Raw genomic sequence first — 21308 nt, 5'->3', positions numbered from 1 at the left:
ACTCATTGTGACATTTATTGGCGGCAGAGAAATGCTTTAATTCCTCTCTGCCAACCACAAGAGGCTTTGGACTGCTTATGTTCTTGCTAAAGCCATATGTAACTGCAACCCTCAACCCTATTTTTTTCTGCATCTTTTTAAATAAGTGGGACCAGACCGGTGGGGAACAAATTATCAGTCCCAGAGATTCTGGCTTCAGAAAGCAACTCTTGGTTCTCTGCTAAATGTTAACTGTATCACACAGCACAATGTCCACAGATCCATTCTGCACCATACAGACCCACCACAGATCCATACTGCACCATACAGACCCACCACAGATCCATACTGCACCATACTCCACAACCTCCACAGCTCCATACTGCATCATGCTCCACAACCTCCACAGCTCCATACTGCATCATACTCCACAACCTCCACAGCTCCATACTGCATCATGCACCACAACCTCCACAGCTCCATATTGCATCATGCACCACAACCTCCACAGCTCCATACTGCATCATACTCCACAACCTCCACAGCTCCATACTGCATCATACTCCACAACCTCCACAGCTCCATACTGCATCATACTCCACAACCTCCACAGCTCCATACTGCATCATGCACCACAACCTCCACAGCTCCATACTGCATCATACTCCACAACCTCCACAGCTCCATACTGCATCATACTCCACAACCTCCACAGCTCCATACTGCATCATACTCCACAACCTCCACAGCTCCATACTGCATCATACTCCACAACCTCCACAGCTCCATACTGCATTATACTCCACAACCCCCACAGATCCATACTGCACCATACAGACCCACCACAGATCCATACTGCATCATACTCCACAACCTCCACAGCTCCATACTGCACCATGCACCACAACCTCTACAGCTCCATACTGCATCATACTCCACAACCTCCACAGCTCCATACTGCACCATGCACCACAACCTCCACAGCTCCATACTGCATCATACTCCACAACCTCCACAGCTCCATACTGCATCATACTCCACAACCTCCACAGCTCCATACTGCATCATACTCCACAACCTCCACAGCTCCATACTGCATCATACTCCACAACCTCCACAGCTCCATACTGCACCATGCACCACAACCTCCACAGCTCCATACTGCATCATACTCCACAACCTCCACAGCTCCATACTGCATTATACTCCACAACCTTCACAGCTCCATACTGCATCATGCACCACAACCTCCACAGCTCCATACTGCATCATGCACCACAACCTCCACAGCTCCATACTGCATCATGCACCACAACCTCCACAGCTCCATACTGCATCATGCACCACAACCTCCACAGCTCCATACTGCATCATACTCCACAACCTCCACAGCTCCATACTGCATCATACTCCACAACCTCCACAGCTCCATACTGCATCATACTCCACAACCTCCACAGCTCCATTTTGCATCATACTCCACAACCTCCACAGCTCCATACTGCATCATACTCCACAACCTCCACAGCTCCATACTGCACCATGCAGCACAACCTCCACAGCTCCATACTGCACCATGCACCACAACCTCCACAGCTCCATACTGCACCATGCACCACAACCTCCACAGCTCCATACTGCATCATGCACCACAACCTCCACAGCTCCATACTGCATCATGCACCACAACCTCCACAGCTCCATACTGCATCATACTCCACAACCTCCACAGCTCCATACTGCATCATACTCCACAACCTCCACAGCTCCATACTGCATTATACTCCACAACCTCCACAGCTCCATACTGCATCATGCACCACAACCTCCACAGCTTCGCTTTCCACATGTTTACATTTCCACAGTTGTTCTCAGCGATTCACAGCGAGAACTGTTGTCTTACTTGAACTTGGCGGTCATTTATCCTCACGTTGCCAGTCTGTTTTTCTAGTTTTCCTTTTTTTTTTTTTTCACCACACTATCAATCACAAAGGTCAGTGTTGGAGAGGTGTGAGGAAAATGTGTGCATGGTCCTGCACATCTATCAAATATTCATCCATAACAAATATTTGCGCATACCAGTGTAAGCTAACATCTGTCAAGTTCCAGTGCAGGAAACTGACCCCAGAGACTTGAACATCTGTCAGTAGGAAAGCCTGTAGGAAGTAGGAAAGGTGTTTTTGCTGATTCTATTTGAGTAAGTCTTGCTCGCAGAGTCGTACATATCGCATATAAGGTGCGGCGTCATTAATTCATATGAATCCCCTCGTCATGCGGGTTTCTAGTAATGTCTTAAAGATTTTTTTATTCTTTTTTTTTTATTATTCCCACTTTTATACGCTCTGACCACAAACTTATTTGTTTTGTCTGTTGTCGTTTGATATTTTATATAGCCTTCAGGCTAGGGGTGGGCGATACGGCCAAAATCCAATATCATGATAGCTGATATGTCTTAATTATCGTTATCCGCAAGTTGGACTGGCCGTAATTTTCCATTATTTTAAATGAAACAAGGCTAATAATCTATTGCCCACCCCTACTTCAGGCCATGTCAGGAGTCTTAACACCTGTTTTTATATATATATGTGCTTTCTCTTATGCTCTGCTGTGTGGTTCTTCTGTGTACATATTTATTTATTAATGTTTTGTCTTAATTATTTAAAAAAAAAACAAAAAAAAAAAACAACAACAACGAATAACTGTACTCCATTTATCTGTGGCAGCTCCAGAAGGCCTCACACGTGCATGCATATCTACAGTGTGCATGCCCTCATGCAGATACTACTGATGAGTATTTTCTGTAACCCCTCGAATGCACGTATGACGTAGTCGCTGAAGCTGCTAGTTTACGATAAAAGGTGCTGAAATGAACACACTATGCGCTTTGGTTTTTGTCGCTTTTGTGGCTTCGTCCTGAATTGATTTCCACTCCAGATCTCTATTATTACTGTTTCCTCCGTCTTGACGTTGAGTTTATTGAAAGCCTAAAGATGAGATCACACAGCATTTTGCTTTTCCTTCTAAAGGTCGGGCTGTACAATAAGACTGTTCAGTCTATGTATAGCTATAGATATAGTTCTGTTCAATTCTACGCCAGATTACATGATTTAAGATGGTATATATATCATTTTTACATTTTGTTTTTTTTATTTTATTTTATTTTCCTCCATAAGAATGACTGGGTATGTGAACATGTCTTGAGGTGAAGAGTGAGTGATGAGCAAATGAGGTGACCTGACCACTGAAATATATAAATAACCTTTTAATTTACTGTAAATATACTGTTAATGCACTTTGCAGGATAAAGGCTGGAGGTATGTCTTGATTTCCATGCTCTCCGTGGACCACACAAAGCAAGATTTCTCACGTTAAGCCTTTCCAGAAGGAGGGCAGTCGAACTTCAGTGGGCTTTACTGAGAAATCCTGCTTAGGGAAGTATACCTCCCAGACGTTAGTGCACTCTGAGGATAGACAGCAGGACAGCCTGTGAGTAAATCTAAGCCATGGGGCTGTTAAAGTCGCCTTCTTTAGAAGAGCTTGGAATTACTACAAGCGAACACAACACTGCATAGACTTACTTTTTAGATCACTGTGGGCTTCGTATCAGAGCTGGAATGGGTTTCGTTCCTTGGAGGACATTAAAATACGAGCACTAAAGTGAGTTTGTGTCATGGATTTTTATTCCAGCGCAGCTGTTTGTCTTCATATCACTTCATTTTAAAGTTGTACTGTAGTCTGCTACCAGAAAGCTCATTTATGCAGTGTCCAAATGTTTGTGGACACCTCTCCTAATTCAGCTGCCTTAAGTTACACCCATTGCTTGCACATACACACACACACACACAGCTTGTCTGGGCTGTGTAGAGATGTAATGCCAATAGAATAGGACTCTCTGCAGCAGATAAACATGAACCTGTTGGCACCATTGCTTCTAATGCCAGGCTTGGGCTAGAGGGGTATAAAGCCCCCCAGCATTGAGCTGTGGAGCAGTGTTCTTTGGAATGATGAAATAATGGTGCTCCATCCAGTGCTTCTGGGATGAGTTGGGCTTTTTCTGGTAAGCAGGGACAGTCAGTACCTATCAAATGTGGGTCATTGGCACCTAAAAGGCTCACTGATGCTCATGGAGGCCCCACCTCACAACTTATAGGACTTCAAGGATCTGCTGACACCTTCAGAGGTATGGTGGAGTCCATGCCTCGAGTGGTCAGGGGATGTACATGATATTAAGCAGGTGGTGATAATGTTATGGATGATCCGTGTATATCGTCGCTGTCCTGCAGAAACCTCGTCTCTCCATTTCTGCACTTTTTCACATAGGTGAATGCATCTACTGTAAGCTGGCCATTTTGAAGGTTTGGGTTTTTAAGACCTAGTTTAAACCTAAACCTAAACTAAACAGGGCTTTTACTGGTGGGGCATTTTTGGCATTGCAGTGTAGGTTGAAGCCATGAAGAAGAAACTATCCTTAGAGCTTTCGGTCATTTACTTTTCCCAGCCTATAACACTGTAAATAGACCATCTGAGCATGGGTGAGTGATGGCTATATAGCTGTATGCTTGAAGTAAATGATTATTTATAGCCTTTGACCTTGTTTTATTAGGATTATACATTTCCGTGTACCATACTTGGCTGGCGCTCCTTTGAGTCACGTAACACAGGCAGGCAAAGGAAGCACTAGGAGTCTGCCTAAGGACCCAGCTAGGGTGAAAATGGAACCCATGACCCGATAGATTGACCTACTGTACTCTTTCACACACTTTGATGACGTACATAGACCATTTAGTATGTCCACTTTATATGTCCAAAAGTTTGTGGACACCAATTGCTGACAGATGTTGGAATGCACATGGACAAAGCTTTTCTAGTCCCTTTAGAGAAGAAATACTGCCAATAGAATAGGACTTTCTGGAGTAGATAAACATGAACCTATTGGCACCATGCTGCCTAATACCAGGCGTGGGCTAGAGGGGTGTATATAAAGCCCCCCAGCATTGAGCTGTGGAGCAGTGGAAGAACTGTGTCTTCAGGAATGATGGATGGTGGTGCTTCATCCAGTACTTTTGGGATGAGTTGGGGATGATGAGGTGGGGTGGTGATCATCATCCAACATCCTGACCTCACTAACACTTTTGTTGCTGAATGCAATACAGTCATAAAAAGCCTTCTTCTCTGGACAGTAGAGACAGTTAGTCCAACCAAAGCAGCATATGTGGTTTTCTAACCTCTCATTGGGATTAAAACCTCACTTTGTGGTTTCGACCACATACGATTTGTTTATCACACTCATTTAGTTTGTAAACGGACCTGTGGGGCTCTAAGCATAGGCGGATAATGGCTATATACTTGTATATGCTTTGTATTTCGTCTATAGGCGATTGTTTATAGTTGTGGACCTTGTTTGATTGGGATTATGATACTATGTATAACATTTTAATGTTGTACATACTCTAAAAATGTTTATTTATGCTATATATATATAAAGGTGCACGTATTTGTCACTGTACAGCGAAATGTGTCCTCCGCATTTAACCCATCTGGTAGTGAACACACACTCACATGTGTTAGGGGCAGTGAGTACACACACATACCCAGAGCGGTGGGCAGCCAACTCCAGCGCTCGGGGAGCAGAGAGGGTAAAGGGCCTTGCTCAAGGGCCCAACAGCGGCAGCTTGCCGAGTCCGGGAATCGAACCCACAACCCTGTTATCAATTGCCCGGTGCTCTAACCACTGCGCCGCCACTGCCCCTTTATATATATATATATATATATATATATGGCAAGCTGCCACTGTTGGGCCCCTGAGCAAGGCCCTTTACCCTCTCTGCTCCCTGGGCACTGGAGTTGGCTGCCCACCGCTCTGGGTATGTGTGTGTACTCACTGCCCCTAACAGAAGTGAGTGTGTGTTCACTACCAGATGGGTTAAATGTGGAATATATATATATTAAGGGGCAGTGGTGGCTCAGCGGTTAGAGCGCCGGGATATCTATATCTATATATCTATATATTTAGAATAAGTGATTACTGAGTTATTGCGTAACACACTCTTTGTTACTCCAACAAAAGCTAGATAAACTCTAAAAAAAAAAAAAAAAAGCAGGTGTCCCAATACTTTTGTCCTTATAGTGTATATAGTATATTTTGATCTTGCTTCCTTCTACTGTAAAGCTGCCATTTTTGGAGATACGAGGTGGATTCATTTAGAGTCTAGAATTGACCCAGACATCTGAAATGTGATAAATATGCCCATAAACAGCCTTATTTTTAATACAGATTAAATACAAGTATTACAACCTGGTCACTTTACTCTCCTTGTGTCACATGAACGCGCCTTCATTCATCAGGGCTTCTCTCCGGGGCGCGCTCAACCCGTACCCGTCACGCTCCTCCCCATGCCGGCGTCACCCCCCCAAACCAACCAATGAGGAGAGTAGGAGGCGGGGACTACGTGAGTGTGTGGCTTCACGAGAGCACATGCGGGATGGGGGTGCAGTTGTAGTCGTGCACGAGCGCTTAAGGGGGGTCAGATGCTGGACGTGGTGCGGAGTTTCTTCTTCTCAGGCGTTTCTGCGTGGAGCTGCACGGGACAGGAGGTGTGGAGGAGCTTCTCGGCCAAGGAGCAAGAGCAAGCAGGGGAGGAAAGGACAGCCTTAAGGGTGTGAAGACCTCCATCTACCCCCACATGGACCAACAGGGGCTGGAGAGCTTTTTATCAGGGGAGGATTCAACGCAGAGCCAATGGCATCTGAAGCTCAGGGGCTGGAGGAGCTGAAGTAAGGAGGTTCTGCAGAAACCTGATGGTCCTAACTGAAGCGTTTAGTGGATTTCTCAGTTCTGGTGGGGGAGTTCTTTGGATGAAGCCTTGGTGAGCTCTGGACCCTCAGCCTGCTTTGCCCCCCAAAAAGCTTTTTTTAGGACGAGAATAGTTTCTTCTTTCTTCACTCTCACTTTTGGAAAGCTATGCGGACTCGTGGGACACCTTTGCACTGGACTGCCTTCCTGACCCTTGTTCTCCTGTCAGTCCAGGCTTTCCCTACCCACACGCCCAAAGCTGGGGAGGCCAAGCCCGGGAGAAGCGCCGCTCTGCGGGTACGTGAGCCCAGCACTCTCGCTGGGGCTGGTGAGGTCCACTGATGTGGGCTTCATGAGCAGTTATCTTCAGAATAGCAGGTTACAATACACATGGGTGTCCCTGGTTTTCTAGACCTTCACTAAGCATACCTCTAGACTGAATAGGCCTTTTCTGGTGGCAGGCAGAGTGTAGTCCTAGACTAGGTTTAATCCCTGTAGAAGAAACCCCTCATTATGGCTTTCCATCATTCACTTACAACACTGTACATAGACCGGCTGGGCTATGAGCCTGAGAGAGTGATGGCTATATAGCTGTATGATTGATGTAAATGATTATTTACAGTGACCTTGTTTTATTAGGATTATACTTATACACGTAGGGTAGATGGTTGAGGCTCTTTTGAATCATGTTACACAGGCAGGCAAATGTGGCCTTAGGAGTCTTGCCCAATCACTCTTAGGGGTGTATTGTAATGTGCTTGCCCGGCTGGGGAATTGACCCAAGTCTGCCGCAGGGAAGGTAGTGTTGTTACCTACTATACTATAATGTCACTCTAGGGCCTTGACCCTGCAAGGTTAACCTACTGGATCACCATTGGATTTTGCTGAATTGGGATTAGAACCACTCAGGTTTTGGATATATATCCTTATATATTGTAAGTAGACCTGCATCTCAGCATAGGCGAATGACGACTATATAATTTTATGTGCTTTGTATTTAGTCTGTGTGATAAAATCTAGTTTTGATCTTGCTAAAATGGGATTAGAACCTCATGTTGGGGCTTTGACCCCATAAACCTATCACGCACCTTTATACTGGACATTGACCTGTTGTTCGCAGACTATGGAAGATGCATTGTTTATGTGCTTTTTATTTAGCCTAATTGATGATATAATGTTTTTAGTCTTTCTGAATTGGGATTAGAACCAGTCAGGTTTTGGATATGTATCCATATATATATATCGTTAGTAGACCCGCATCTCAGCATAGGCGAATGACGACTATATAATTTTATGTGCTTTGTATTTAGTCTGTGTGATAAAATATAGTTTTTGATCTTGCTAAAATGGGATTAGAACCTCATGTTGGGGCTTTGACCCGATAAACCTATCACGCACCTTTATACTGGACATTGACCTGTTGTTCGCAGACTATGGAAGATGCATTGTTTATGTGCTTTTTATTTAGCCTAAATGTTAATGTAAAGTTTTAATCTTGCAAAATTGGGATTAGAACCTCACTTTGAAGCTTTGACCACATAAAGTTGTTGATCAAACTCTTGATCAATGTTATGTTGTAAGTAGACATGTGTTGCTGCCAGAATAGATGACAATGGATGGCTATATGGTTTTATGTATTTAGTTTGTAATTCTGTATGATGATATATTGTTTTTGATTTCGCTAAAACGGGATTAGAACCTAGTTTTGGGGTTTTGACCCCATACACTTACCACACTCCTTCATGCTGTACATAGACCTGACTGAAGTTTTGGTTTTGCTCAATTGGGATTGGAACCTCACTTTGTAGCGTTGACCACATGGATTTGTTGATCAGACTCTCAAATCTATATTGGTTTTGGTCAAAGTTTTGGTCACTTAGTGCCTTAGCTATGGTCCAGTTTTGCAGCTCTGAGACTGAGCTCATCTCATACTGAGGCAGGTGTCTCTAACACTGAAGTCTAGATGTTCGTGGTGGCAAGTGTAAGAGTAGCCCATTAGTTAGAGGTCAGACTGCCCCCGTGTTAATCACCACCTCCTTGATAAAGGGTGATTGATGATTGAAACGAGTCAAAGGTTAATCCGCGGTGCCCTCTTTAGTAACTGTCCCAGAAGGGTACAGTTGGAGAAGCTGTTTAGCCGTAGATCAGGTGAAGTGCGTAACACTGATGATCTGGTTTCAGTGGAAGCGGGAAAAATGGTCAAGCGTAGGAATCTGAGACACTTCGACAAGAACATCTCCAAAACATCAGGCAGGTCTTGTGGGGGTGTTCCTGGTATGCAGTTGTCAGTGCCTACCAAACATGTCCCAAGGAAGGACAACCAATGAAGAGGTCATGGGTGCCCAAGGCTCATTGATGTGAAGGCTAGCCCGTCTAGACCGCTGATTACGTCTTGGTTCCAGATACCACAGGCCTTGTGGAGTCCATGCCTTGACAGGTGGTTTTAATGTTGTGGCTGATCATTGCATAGCAACACATTTTAACACCTCCAGCTTTGTTAAAGCAATGAATCATGATGATCGACCACCCAATAGGCTTCAGACTGTCTCCACAGGAGTTGTTGGGAGGAACCTTAGCGTTCAGAGAATGGGTGGCCTAAATCGAGAGACAAGAATAAATCAACAACAACAGTTAACTACTAAAAAAAGATTGACGCGCTGGTTCAGTTTGAAGGGCAGTGGCATGGTTCTTTGCCCTATTTTTGTAGCACCAGCTTTATGGAGTGTTACCACAGGGAGGAAATGCATATTCACCCCAGGCAGACACTTTTACTAGACGCATGTTCTGCTAAAAACAGTCCAAAAACCAGTTCCATGCATAAGCAGTCTCTCTACGCTCCAAAGGAAACCGACGCTACTGTGCTTTACAGTGACTTTACAGTCCATGTCACTTGTGGAGGCCAAGCCTGGGCGACACGAGGGGGGCGTACTTGATATTAGGCTGATGGCTTTAATGTAAATGCATGGTCGTGTGCAGTCTTAGCAAATACTCATCCATGTTTAGCTGCACTGTGTGGAGCACCGTGAAGACATGCTGTGCTGACAGGGCGTCTTTGTGTAGCATGTGAGCTTACGGCTCCTTCTCCTTTCCTTCTTTCAACTGTTTTTATTCATGTAACCTAAGGTTCACGCAGGCCTGACACTGTTCGGGCAGAGTGACGGAAACACGGCCCTGCTCGGCGAACCCCCCCCCCGTCAGGGCTTGTAAGAAGTGAGACTGAGGAACGTGCACGGGGCACTTTAAAGGAAGACCCACCCCCGGCGCCAAATAATAAATCAACAAAATAAATAAACCCAAATGAATTGCAGGCCTGTCCCGCTCTTAGAACCAAGCAGACGCTGGTGCCACATTTTGCAGAGGGTGCCAAATTCTTGAGCCTGCTCAGAAGTTCATGTTGCTGTTCTTTACCGTTGTGTTGGATGACTGCGGGTTGGACAGCTCTCAAATATCCAGCACCCTAATTGAGGTTAAGCTGAAACTGTAAACCATAAGCTGTGTTTCAAAGTATATGGTGCGAGCTCTCGTACATGCTGTGTGGATGCTATATCCAGGATTTAATGCTGGAATACTAGCTTATGTTTCAGTAAAACCGCAAGAACACACACACGCACCAGCCTCGCTATAGGAACGAGCGGAATGGCCGAGCTGTATATCACTGGCTTCAACCGTCTCGGCGGTAATGAAATGCTTGAGTCTGCGGAGCGACCAGAACATGCAGGCAGACTAGAACATGTTCTAACGGGGCCAAGCTGTAGCTGAACGACGCACAAGTTTCTTCATGGGCTCTTTTTTTTGACCCCTGAAAGGTTTACTGCGGTTCAGCAGATGGGGTTTGACTTTTTATTATTGCTGGAACTGACCACTGTCCTTATTAGATGTATATGTACGTTCTATAAAGGAGAATGACATACAGCCATGACCACAGGTTTATAGGATTGTGGTAAGAAATTAATCAGCCATATCTAAATAAATGTATCTGCAGTGAAACGAGGACCTTTGAGGACTTACAGAACCTCCTTCAACAGCAAAACACTTCTCCTACATGGGTTGGTAGAGCAGGTAGTATTTGGGTGGTGGGCCATTCTCAGCACTACAGCGACTTTGACTGATATGCTGGTGGCTGGTGTGGGTACTCACTGTCCACTCTATTAGACACTAGACTACCTAGTTGGACCACCTTGTAGATATAACATCAGAGACAGAAGCTCTGCACAGTCCTAGTCCTTGATCAGTGCTCACAGGACGCTGGTTGGCTGGATATCTCTGGTTGGTGGACTGTTCTCAGTCCAGCAGTGAAGCTGAGGTGTTTAAACACTCCAGCAGCAGCACTGCTGTGTCTGATCCACTCGTACCACCAGCACAACTCGTACACACTACTAACACACTCGCCACCACCATGTCAGTCAGAGTCACTGCAGTGCTGGGAATGACTGACCCACCAACCAAATACTACAGTCTGCTCTGTGGTGGTCAGTCCTGTGGGGTCCTGAGCACTGAAGAACAGACAGGGTGAAAGGAGGCTACTAACAAAGTCTGCAGAGAAGCTGATGGATACATCCCTATATGGGTGTGTGAGTGGAGCTGATTTAATTGGCCGAGTTCATTCCAACCATATATGTAATTATAACTCACATACTGTATACGTTCCATCATGGGGGAACTGAGTCAAATAAGTCAGTGAAAGGGTCCTTAAAGAAACATTTTTTGCAAAAGAGATATCTGAAGAACCTTTTTAAGGTTCAAAGAACCACCAAAGGTGATTTATGCATTCTAGGAAGGAACCCAATTCTCGCACCGCCGGTATTCCAGGATCAGAGTAACCTACAGACATCATACACATGTCATAGCACACAGCTAGACCCCTCCTATCTAACCTGCATGGTGCCCTCGACCTGTCTTCAACCATCAGTGAGTAATCCAGCCTAGTAATCTGAGCCCAGATGACACTGTGCCGAGGTCCAGCACAGTAATTAATTTTAGTGATCAATAAACAGAAATTGGGTTCATTTCTATCTGTGTTTGTTTGTTAAAGTTTGTAGTTAGTAAAGTAATGATTACGTCAATCCTGATGCCTTGAGTCTCTCCCAGATGATCCGGTACATGGTTTATTAATTCAACAATGGTATCGGATCTATATCGAGCACTAAGGTGTATTACTCAGTAACTACAGGGACTTCTGTACAAACTGGTGGGGCTATTCTCTGCCGGTGGTCCATATGCTGTTTAAGGGGTTAATTGAATCTTCACTTATGATGAGACCCCCAAAGTAGGCCATCAATGCTCAAACGTCTGAAACACTCGACTACCCCACAAGAAGAATTCATGTACTGTATACATCTGGATCCAGTCCACTCTTAACACTCTACACTCCAACAGGGGTCTTCTATGGCGCAGTGCTGCACCCATAGAAGAACAGCCTTTGGTTCCCCTTAGAATCTTTTAAATGAATAGAAAACCGTTAAGTGAGATGTTATGATGGGTATGAAAAATCCTAAAGTGCAGTAGCCTTTTGTTTAGCCCTTTAACCTTTTTACCCTTGAAGGATGTGCCTTTTTTGTCATTGTGTTATTATATATGAATTACATTGAAAACAGTGTAAACTGGACTTTTGCGAATGCGGACCACGCTAGCTGCAGCAAGGAGGAGAACTCGAGAAATTTGGGCTGGAGTTCTGGGGGCTTCGGGCTGATGGGACCCGAAGCCAGACCCCCCCTTGCCAGGTGGAGGTTGAGAATGGTTGGATGAGGAGGAGGAGCAGGGGCGGTGGTGGGGTGCAAGTTTTCGCCACAAGAACGAGAAGGGAGAGGAGCGGTTTTATAGTGTGTAGAAATGGAGGGGAGGAGTTTGGGCATGGTCCTTTTCCCAAACTTTCAGTTATTACAGAACTCCATTTATAAGAGCTCATAGGAATGGGAAATGCAACTACTAGGGTTCTGTTTAGCTTCAGAGGTTAAGAAATCTCTAGATAATGTACATAAGTCTGAGTAAAATAACTCAAACAGGGTGTTATTTTGTACTTATAGGAATGACAAATGCAAGTCAGGGGGTTTTGCGGGGAGCTTAAAGAACCTCAACAGAATGTAAAAGTGTGAGTAAGAACCCCAAAAACCGGCACAGAACCTTTACATCATGTAAAAGCTCTTTAAAAGTTTCTTCAAAGGGGGGTTCTCCAAAGGCATGGCTCAAAGAACCCTTTATGGCACCTGGACTTTGAAGAACATAGGAAGCTACTGGATTCAGCGGGTCCTGATTTGCACAGTAAGTGAATTAATGCCGTTACTGTGTGTCAACAGGAATTTCCTCTGGGAATGTGATTCCCGGGGCCTTTGGTGAAAAGTAGCGAAGAGCTTTCGGAGCTTGTCTGTTGTAGCATGTGAAAGCAGTCAGATCTGACTTGTGGAACATATTCGTGTGGACGTTCTTTCCTTCGGTTTCACATCCTGCGCACTGAGGTGTTTGACTGCATAGCAGCTCAGCAAGGAATAAAGGCTTCTGACACAGTGATTAATCCTCAGGCCCATGAAGAAAAAACATAGTTCTCCACTTTTTTTTTTGGAGGGGAATAATCAGATCCATCCATTTCATTGAGTTATGAGCGAGCTGCTCAGCTTTCCATTTTAATACATCCCATTCGCTCTCTGTCTCGACAACAGGAGGTAATGCTTTGTGAGGGCTTCAGAGAAGTCGGCCTCTAGATGAATGTGAGTGTGTGTGTGTGTGTGTGTGTGTGTGTGTATGTATGTACACGTGTCATGGCCCTTATGCAGGTCTGCGCCCACTTGCACAAAGATCGTAAATATTTATCTTCAGGTAAATAGTTTAGGGATAAGTCCAAGCTCAGTTATGCTGAGGGATGTACCTAACGGCATTGCATTAAACCTCTTAAGTGCTGGCGTACTAGTGCTTCCTTCACGGCTGTTCTTAAAGGGCCCATGTCATGAAGAACAGACGTTCCCTCACTTTTCTGCGTAGATACTCCTCATACTGCATTTATAAAGAGTGCTCAGCAAATCAGAACGTAACACATATAAGGGGCAGTGGTGGCTCAGAGGTTAGACCTTTCTGTGGGTTGTGGGTTCGATACCCAGGCTCGGCAAGCTACCACTGTTGGGCCCTTGAGCAAGGCCCTTCACCCTTCAAATGAGGTGGACACATTTTACCGTACATAGTACAGTGACAAATACGTGCTTTTGCATAACAGTGATGATAAATCTGCCTTGACCTGTAAGCAGAAGTCTGTTTAATTCTAAGGAATAAAAAGGGTTGTAAAAAATGTGTATAAAAATATATTTTTGGCTATTTTTCTTACATAAAATCACACAAATACCAGGAAGGAAACACTTTAGATAAAATAACAGTTTAGTGTATGGACCCTTAAAGTATTTTACAGCATTACAGCAGTGTTTATTTAACAGTTAAGGTCTACAACTCTCTATAAGCTTGTTCAAGTTATAATTAAGTATAGGCAAGAGCAATATGATCAGCAGTATATGATCATATCATGATCAATTTTGTTCTTGTAATACACAAAGAGCACAGCAGGTCGTGCTCTCTCTCCAGGTGGCTAGATAGCGCTCTCTCGCCTCATGACTCTTAGAGTGATGTTGGCCCGGCACAGGCTTCTGTTAGCTGGTGTGGTGAAGCTGGGGACCCGGCACTTTCCTCAGAGTGTGATGGCTGCCTGGCTTGGAAAGAAGCGGTGGCTGGCCTTGTATTGTTTGTATCGGCAAGGATCCAAAAGATTAGCTTAGATATCTACTAAGTACAGAAGTCTATATGGAGACACAGTACTCAACACTACACTTCGCCCCAAGTACTCTTGGAAGAGGAGGGACTTCAGTCTGGGTTTGAGGACAGCGAGCGTTGAACTCTGCTGTTCGGACACCCAGGGGAAGTTCGTTCCACCACTTCGGTGCAGGACAGTAAAAAGCCTGGACGCTCGTCTTCCGTGGATCTTAAAGGATGGCGGGTCGAGACGAGCCGTACTTGAAGCTGAAAGGGCTCTTGGTGCTTATCGGCTTTTCACTATTGCAATCGAGTACAGAGGAGCTGGTCCATTCTTGGCTTTGTAGGCCAGCGTCAGGGTTTTGAGTCTGATGTGGGCAGCAGCTACAGGTATAGACTTTTGATCATATCTCCCAGTCCTAATTGAGTATTTCATGAAAGGAATTTTTCGCAGCTCGTTTGAATCAGTAAAGGGATGTGCAAGCAAAACTGTAAGGCCTAAATTCACTCAACAAATTTCATAGGAGCTGCACCTGGACTCTGATCTGCTACCGTAGCCTTGCTTTCACGGGGGTGGTGGAGCAGCAGTTCGAGCCCAGTGGAAGTGGAACCCAACACGCAGTCCGGCCGCAGGTTTTATGCTATTATGCTTGGCAAATTGTTGCCGTGTTTGCTCTCTTGGGCCCCGGTGAAAGCACAATGACCGTTTGTGAGTCGCAGGGTACGCTGATGCTATCGGGACATGCCAGCCAAATCAGATTGCAACCTGGTGGTATGCAGGATCTGGGGGGTGGGGTTGGAGTAGAAAGGGAAAGAAAGAAAAGCATTTTAGGGATTGTGTTTGCGACAAGCTTTGGGCAGGCGTCCATCCTTAGTAGTGCGGTCAGATCAGGCGTGGTTCCTCCTGGGGACTTGCCACGCCTCCTTCTCCTCCTCCTCCTCCTCCTCCTCTTCTTCCTCTCCATGTGAATGGTCAGGAATTCCAGCTGGAGGGACTTTGAATTAGAGTCAGTTGTTGTGGGGTGCTGCTCACCACAGGAACGTCCTCTCTGTAGTTTGTTTTCCATTATTAACTTGTATTACTCATATAAAAGCAAAACCATCCTTTTCCTCCCTCTCTGCCCCCAACCCCCCGCCCCCAACCCCAGAACTCGGGGGCCAGTCCTTTCCATTGATGTGGAGGAAGAGACTAATCCAAACGGCGCTACGTTGAGCGCAAAGCTTATCTTGGCACAGGCTTCTCTCCGAGGTTTGATTATAGCATGACTGGGGTAGAAGGTATGAGAGATCCCTGGAAGGCTTTCTCGAGTACCTCATTTCTTATACTGCAGACGTGCTGTGGCGAAGACGTCATGTAATAGAGCCTCTTCCACCGTTTACACGCACCTGTAAAAAGCACAGCTCATTGCTCTGCAGTGACTAGACAGTTTCGGGGAAATCTCGTTTAGATGAGATGAGAGCTAGCTAATGAGAGCTTCCTCAGGTGTCCGAGCGCTTTCGGACTCTTGAGACGAATCAAGGGGAGGTTTTCTCCCTGGGTTTTGGGAGAGTTGATTAGCTGAGAGGCAAAAGTACACTATGTGGACAAAAGTATTGGGACACCTGTTGATTCACTGTTTCTTCTGCCCAATATGCACATCCCCAACTCCCCAACTCATCCCAAAAGTATTAGATGGAGCACCATCCATCATTCCAGAGAATTCCCAACTAAAAGCTATTGTCTCAAGTTAAGAGAGTCTGGACAAGACCATTGGTCTTAGGAGTTAAGGGGTTAAAGTACTGGACAACAAGTGGCCAATTCAGGGAGAATTGATAAGACTGAGGGATTGACCTAGCCATTATTGGTGTGTATGCGGCTCCTGGTCTCTGGTTGATCCTGTTGTATGGCGGCCCTTATAGACAGGGCCTCCATGAGACTCTTATATTTGGATGGGCCCTTTCGTTCATATTCTGTTGAGGTAGCAAACCCTATATATGTCGCTTTTGCCATTTTTAACTTAATAGAAATCTGCCAGCTGGTCTTTACATTGTGTCAGAATTTCATGGTGAATGTGCCAATAGTAATTCTCCAAAATTACTTACTTTACAAAAAAATAAAAAATGATAAAATAAAAATGATTTAGTGATTTTCACTACGGGTGTTGTCCAACCCCCTTTTAAACAAGCCAGTGGCGACAGTTTCAAGGAAAACCTCCCCCTAGAAGACTCAAACAGGGAACCCATCCGCCTCTTGTTGACACTGGACACAAATAATAATAAAAGAAAATGACAAAAAAAGATTAAAAGCTGTGGCAAGTATGACATGAAGTCAAAAATGATAAAAAAAATATGAAAGTCCATGCCAGTAAACAGTGCCTTCCATTGAAAGTTCAGAAGTTTTTTCCGTCCCCCAGTAAAGCTCCCCTTTTGAACACACAAGGTTTTTGCGTGACAGCAGCAATATAACCATATGCTGGCTCTATTTGTGTGGCCTAGCTCAATTAAGTTCATACAGGGCTTTTTTTTAATGTAAAGAGTTTCTGGCTCTCGCTGGGAGATCAGTCATTGTTTGAAGAACACAGAAGGACAGAAGGTGCCTCCTTGTCTTCTCTTCCTTTCGGGAAATGGTGAAATTCAATAGAGCGGCGGGGCGAGCTTTATCGTCTGCAGCCGAGGACATCTGCTTTGCGTGTGGGAGAGACGGAGTCAGAGAAGTGAGACAAGGCAGGCTACACATGATCAGTGGAGGAAGGCTTTGATCAGGCAGCCTCTCGCCCCTCGCACCCCCCCCCCCACCCTTTTACTTTGGCTGCTCCACCAGAAGACAAGAAGGACAATCAAATCAGGCCTCCAGATGTGCAGGAGGAAGAACAGGAGCAGCACAGATGTGGTGGTAGTGGACAGCACTGACGTTGCTTAAACAACAAATGCCATGTGTATCTGATCCCACAGTTCTGTAGACCAAAGCTTAGGATCGTAACAGTAAGGGGAAATTATTTGAGAAGCAAACTTCACTATGTGGACAAAAGTATTGGGACACCTGTCGTTTCCCTGTTTTTTCTGAAATCAAGGCCATTAAAAACATGCTTATCCTGCTATTGTTGGGGTAACTGTCTCTACTGTCCAGGGAAGAAGAAGGCTTTCTACTAGATTTTGTAGAAGCATTGCTGTGAGGATTTGATTGCATTCAATACTAAGAGTGTTAGTGAGGTCAGGATGTTAGATGATCATCACCGCACCACGCTTCATCCCCAACTCTCCATCCATCATTCCAGAGACTTCCCAACTAAAAGCTATTGTTTCAATTTAAGAGAGTCTGGACAAGGCTATTGGTCTTAGGGGTTAAGGGGTTAAAGTACTGGACAGAAAGAGTTTAGAAAGTGGCCAATTCAAGGAGAATTGATAAGACTGAGGGATTGGCCTAGTCATTATTGGTGTGTATGTGGCTCCTGGTCTCTGGTTGATCCTGTTGTATGGCGGCCCTTTGATGTCTTTGGTGGCTTATAGACAGGGCCTCCATGAGGCCTTTGAAGTGCGGAGGAAACCAGGATGTAGAGGCCTGGCCTGACTGGGTCTCATCTGGTGCTGTTAAAGCATGCATGTAGTTCATAATGACGGTCAGACTAAAGACATTCTTACTAGGGGCCTGACCGATGTATCAGTTGGCCAGTAAAATCAAGCAATATTAATTTTGCAAAGGTTTCATCACATCCAGATGAAATAATCACACCAGAATTAATAAGATACTGGTATTTTCAAGCAATAGACTGGCATCTGTTGAACTGGTCAATCACCTGATCAGTTATTTGAGCTGATTGCTGTAATATCCCACAATTGTAAGCATTTACAGTATGTTTACATCACAACAGTGTATTGACACCTAGGGAGCAAGATGGCTAAACAGCTAATTTGGCCACTTTAGGCTTGTACCTGAATACCCATGCTGGAAAAGCTCAAGCTGGTCAAGGTGGATGATCAATTTCCCTCTTGACCAACATAAGGTGGAATATTTGAGTTGGTGGCTTAGGTGGTCTATCAAATTGGCCAAACTGACCAAGCTAGGCAACTAGTATGACTAGGCTGGTTGACCAGCATGAACAGCATGCTCTCTACTAGATTTTGTAGGAACATTGCTGTGAGGATTTTGATGGTCACCACCCCACCTCATCATCCCCAACTCCCCACCATCATCCATCATTCCAGAGAACACAGTTTGTCCACTGATGCACAGCTCAATGCTGGGGGGGCTTTATACCCCTCTAGCCCACGCCTGGCATTAGGCAGCACTTCTCCACAGGGCATGGACAATGTGTGTTTAATTGTACATCTGTGGCAGCAATGAGTGCAACCTAAAGTAGTGTCCACAGACATTTGGACATGTGGCGTATATAGCTGATATTATCCATCATGAGATGTAAAGCATACTTAAGCCTTTTAAAACAATGTGACGAATCTCATCTCTGGATCATGAGTTGAGAACTTCATGGATCTAAGTGGCGAGACAGGAGATGCCTGAATGGTCACTGGATGGTGACACGTAGCAGATGATTCCAGAGCTTGTGAGGAGCACTGTTGTGGATACGGGACAACAGGAGGCTGCTCCTCTAGCCCAGACTTCAAGTCTCCATATTAAAGTAAACCAGATGAAAGAGATACATATCCCTTAATGTGTAATAATTTACCTGCATGCACCATCCTGGGCCGTTCTCCAGGAATTCACAGCGCTTCTCCATCGGCTCGACCCAGCATTGCACTTAATGTCAACCAGCTGTCAGGAGACGGAGGCAGCGTCTAGCTGTGGGCGAGGGAGACAGAGCAGAGCAGCCCAGCTGAACGCCGTCATGTTGTTCATGCCTGTGATGTTTCTCTGCCCTCTTTGTTTTGTTTGGTTGCTAACGGGAACCCTGTGGAGCACAGGGGTTTCAGGTTTGATAAGTAACTTATGTACGATGGAGGCCTAAGAACAACAGCTCTACCTTTTATCAGATAGTTCTGCACTCTCAAATGGGTTGTGCAATAGATCGTCTGAGGATACGGCAGGAGGTTTGGGATTTTAAGAGAGCTTGGATGTTGTAAACGGCACCGCAAACCAACTCTCGAGCATTATCATTTTAAGGAAGTTTCGGTTTTCCTATACCCCAGGTTTCAAACCCGCTCGGAGTCCATGGCAGAGACCTTATTTGAGCCATACAGTGGAAAGATTATTGACATAATTCCACTAATCCCTCTGCAAAATCCACCTGATATGCTGTCATGTGGTAGACATTTCACTCCAGATGGGTTTATTTGAAACCCAGGCCTTTTTTTCATAAGGGTGCAGGGTCACAGCTGTATAGATTTGATATGGTGTTGGAGTATGACTGATCTTCTAACCTTCCTCACATGCATGGTATAATTGCTTTGGGAAATATTTTGCCTGTTCTTTAGACATTAAGGACCAGTTAATCTCTGGTCAGTTTTATTGTACAGAGCTGTTTACTGTACACACTGGCACAGGCCAGCTTTCCACAGACTCCAATCCAGACCCATAATGAAGAGCAAACAGTGGCCAAATTACACAGATATTAGACTATATGTCTAAATGTATGTGGACAACCCTAATCTAATGAACACATTCGACTACACTGCTGACACGGATGTGCAAATGCACACACACGCAGCTTGTCTAGCCCCCGTAGAGAAGATGTGTGTTGTATTTGAACCATTTCTCCCACCCTTAACCAAATTTAGATAAACAACCCAGTGAGTGACCACGTGGTGTAGCTCGGGGTGATCAATGAATGTTGTGTGTCTCCTCAGACTGGAGGCCAGGCTGGCTCTGTAGATGTCAAGCGGACGCTGGCGGAGCTCCAGCAGCAGAACCAGCTGAGGAGTCGCTCACCTCCACGTCGACACAGGCGGAGATGGTCACAGCTACGCTCAGAGGGAGTCCTGCCCAAACCTCCACCCGAGGAAGAGGAGCCATTCATCTTAGACCTGAAGAACTTTCCTGACCTCGCCAATGCTGACCTGGGCTCCCAGAATCCAAATATTCAGGTAAATGAGGGTGCCAGACCCAAAATGTCTTATTGGTCTTATTAGTTTATTGATATTGACAAAAATCCTGTAAGTGAAGCAAAAAAACTAATCTTAAGGAGTTGCTTTATGTTGGGGCAGACAGTCTTAACCATTGTCATACACCTAACCTTTTTCCGTGTCCTAAACCTAACCTTTATGCCGTTAGGACTCAGAGTTGGACCAGATAGTTTGTTAATAGGTTGAACGTCCAAATACAGTGGGACCAAAATCATTATCTATGGAAAATTTATCAGTTAGGCCATAATTCAGACTCCTGATGCGCTGAAGCCAAATGCAGTAGAAAACAATTCACAAGACCATGAAGAAGCACCACTGAGAGAACCAAGACTCAAAGCCCTAAAAACATGAGAAAGAACCACTGATGGAAGCTAAGGCTCAAAAGGAGAAACTGCATGAGAGCATGATGAAGAACTATTGGAGGAATAAGACTCCAAAAGGGGAAACTTGTTAAGAGCATGACAAAGAACCACTGAGAGGAACCAAGAGTCCAAAGGAGAAACTCCCTAAGAACATGAGGAACAATTATTGGCCGAATCCAGACAGAACAGAAGCTCGCTAAAAGCATGAGGAAAAACTATTGGAGGAACCAAGACTCAAAAGCAGAAATTCCCTATGAGCTTGAGAGAGACCTACTGAGAGAAACCAAAAGGGGAAACTTCATAAGAGCATGAGGAAGAACTAATGGAGGAACCCAGACTCAAAGACAGAAGCTTCCTAAAGCATGAGGGAGAACTATTGAATGAACCAAAACTTC

General features: G+C 45.0%; 1 protein-coding gene across 1 annotated transcript in view; it reads left to right on the top strand.

The window, feature by feature from the left end:
* The first annotated feature begins 6493 nt into the window (after window positions 1-6493).
* ism2a (isthmin 2a) overlaps window positions 6494-21308 on the top strand; it is a 31817-nt gene continuing 17002 nt past the window's right edge. The window contains exons 1-2 of the mRNA XM_072690255.1: window positions 6494-7069; window positions 20276-20512. Of these exons, the coding sequence (XP_072546356.1) occupies window positions 6941-7069; window positions 20276-20512 (366 nt within the window). The 5' untranslated portion in view covers window positions 6494-6940. The remainder of the gene's footprint in view (window positions 7070-20275; window positions 20513-21308) is intronic.

The sequence above is a fragment of the Salminus brasiliensis genome, chromosome 10 (genome assembly GCF_030463535.1).
Source record: "Salminus brasiliensis chromosome 10, fSalBra1.hap2, whole genome shotgun sequence".
NCBI lineage: Eukaryota > Metazoa > Chordata > Actinopteri > Characiformes > Bryconidae > Salminus > Salminus brasiliensis.
Note: the sequence above shows the minus strand (reverse complement) of the source record. Positions and strands in the feature narration are given on the sequence as shown.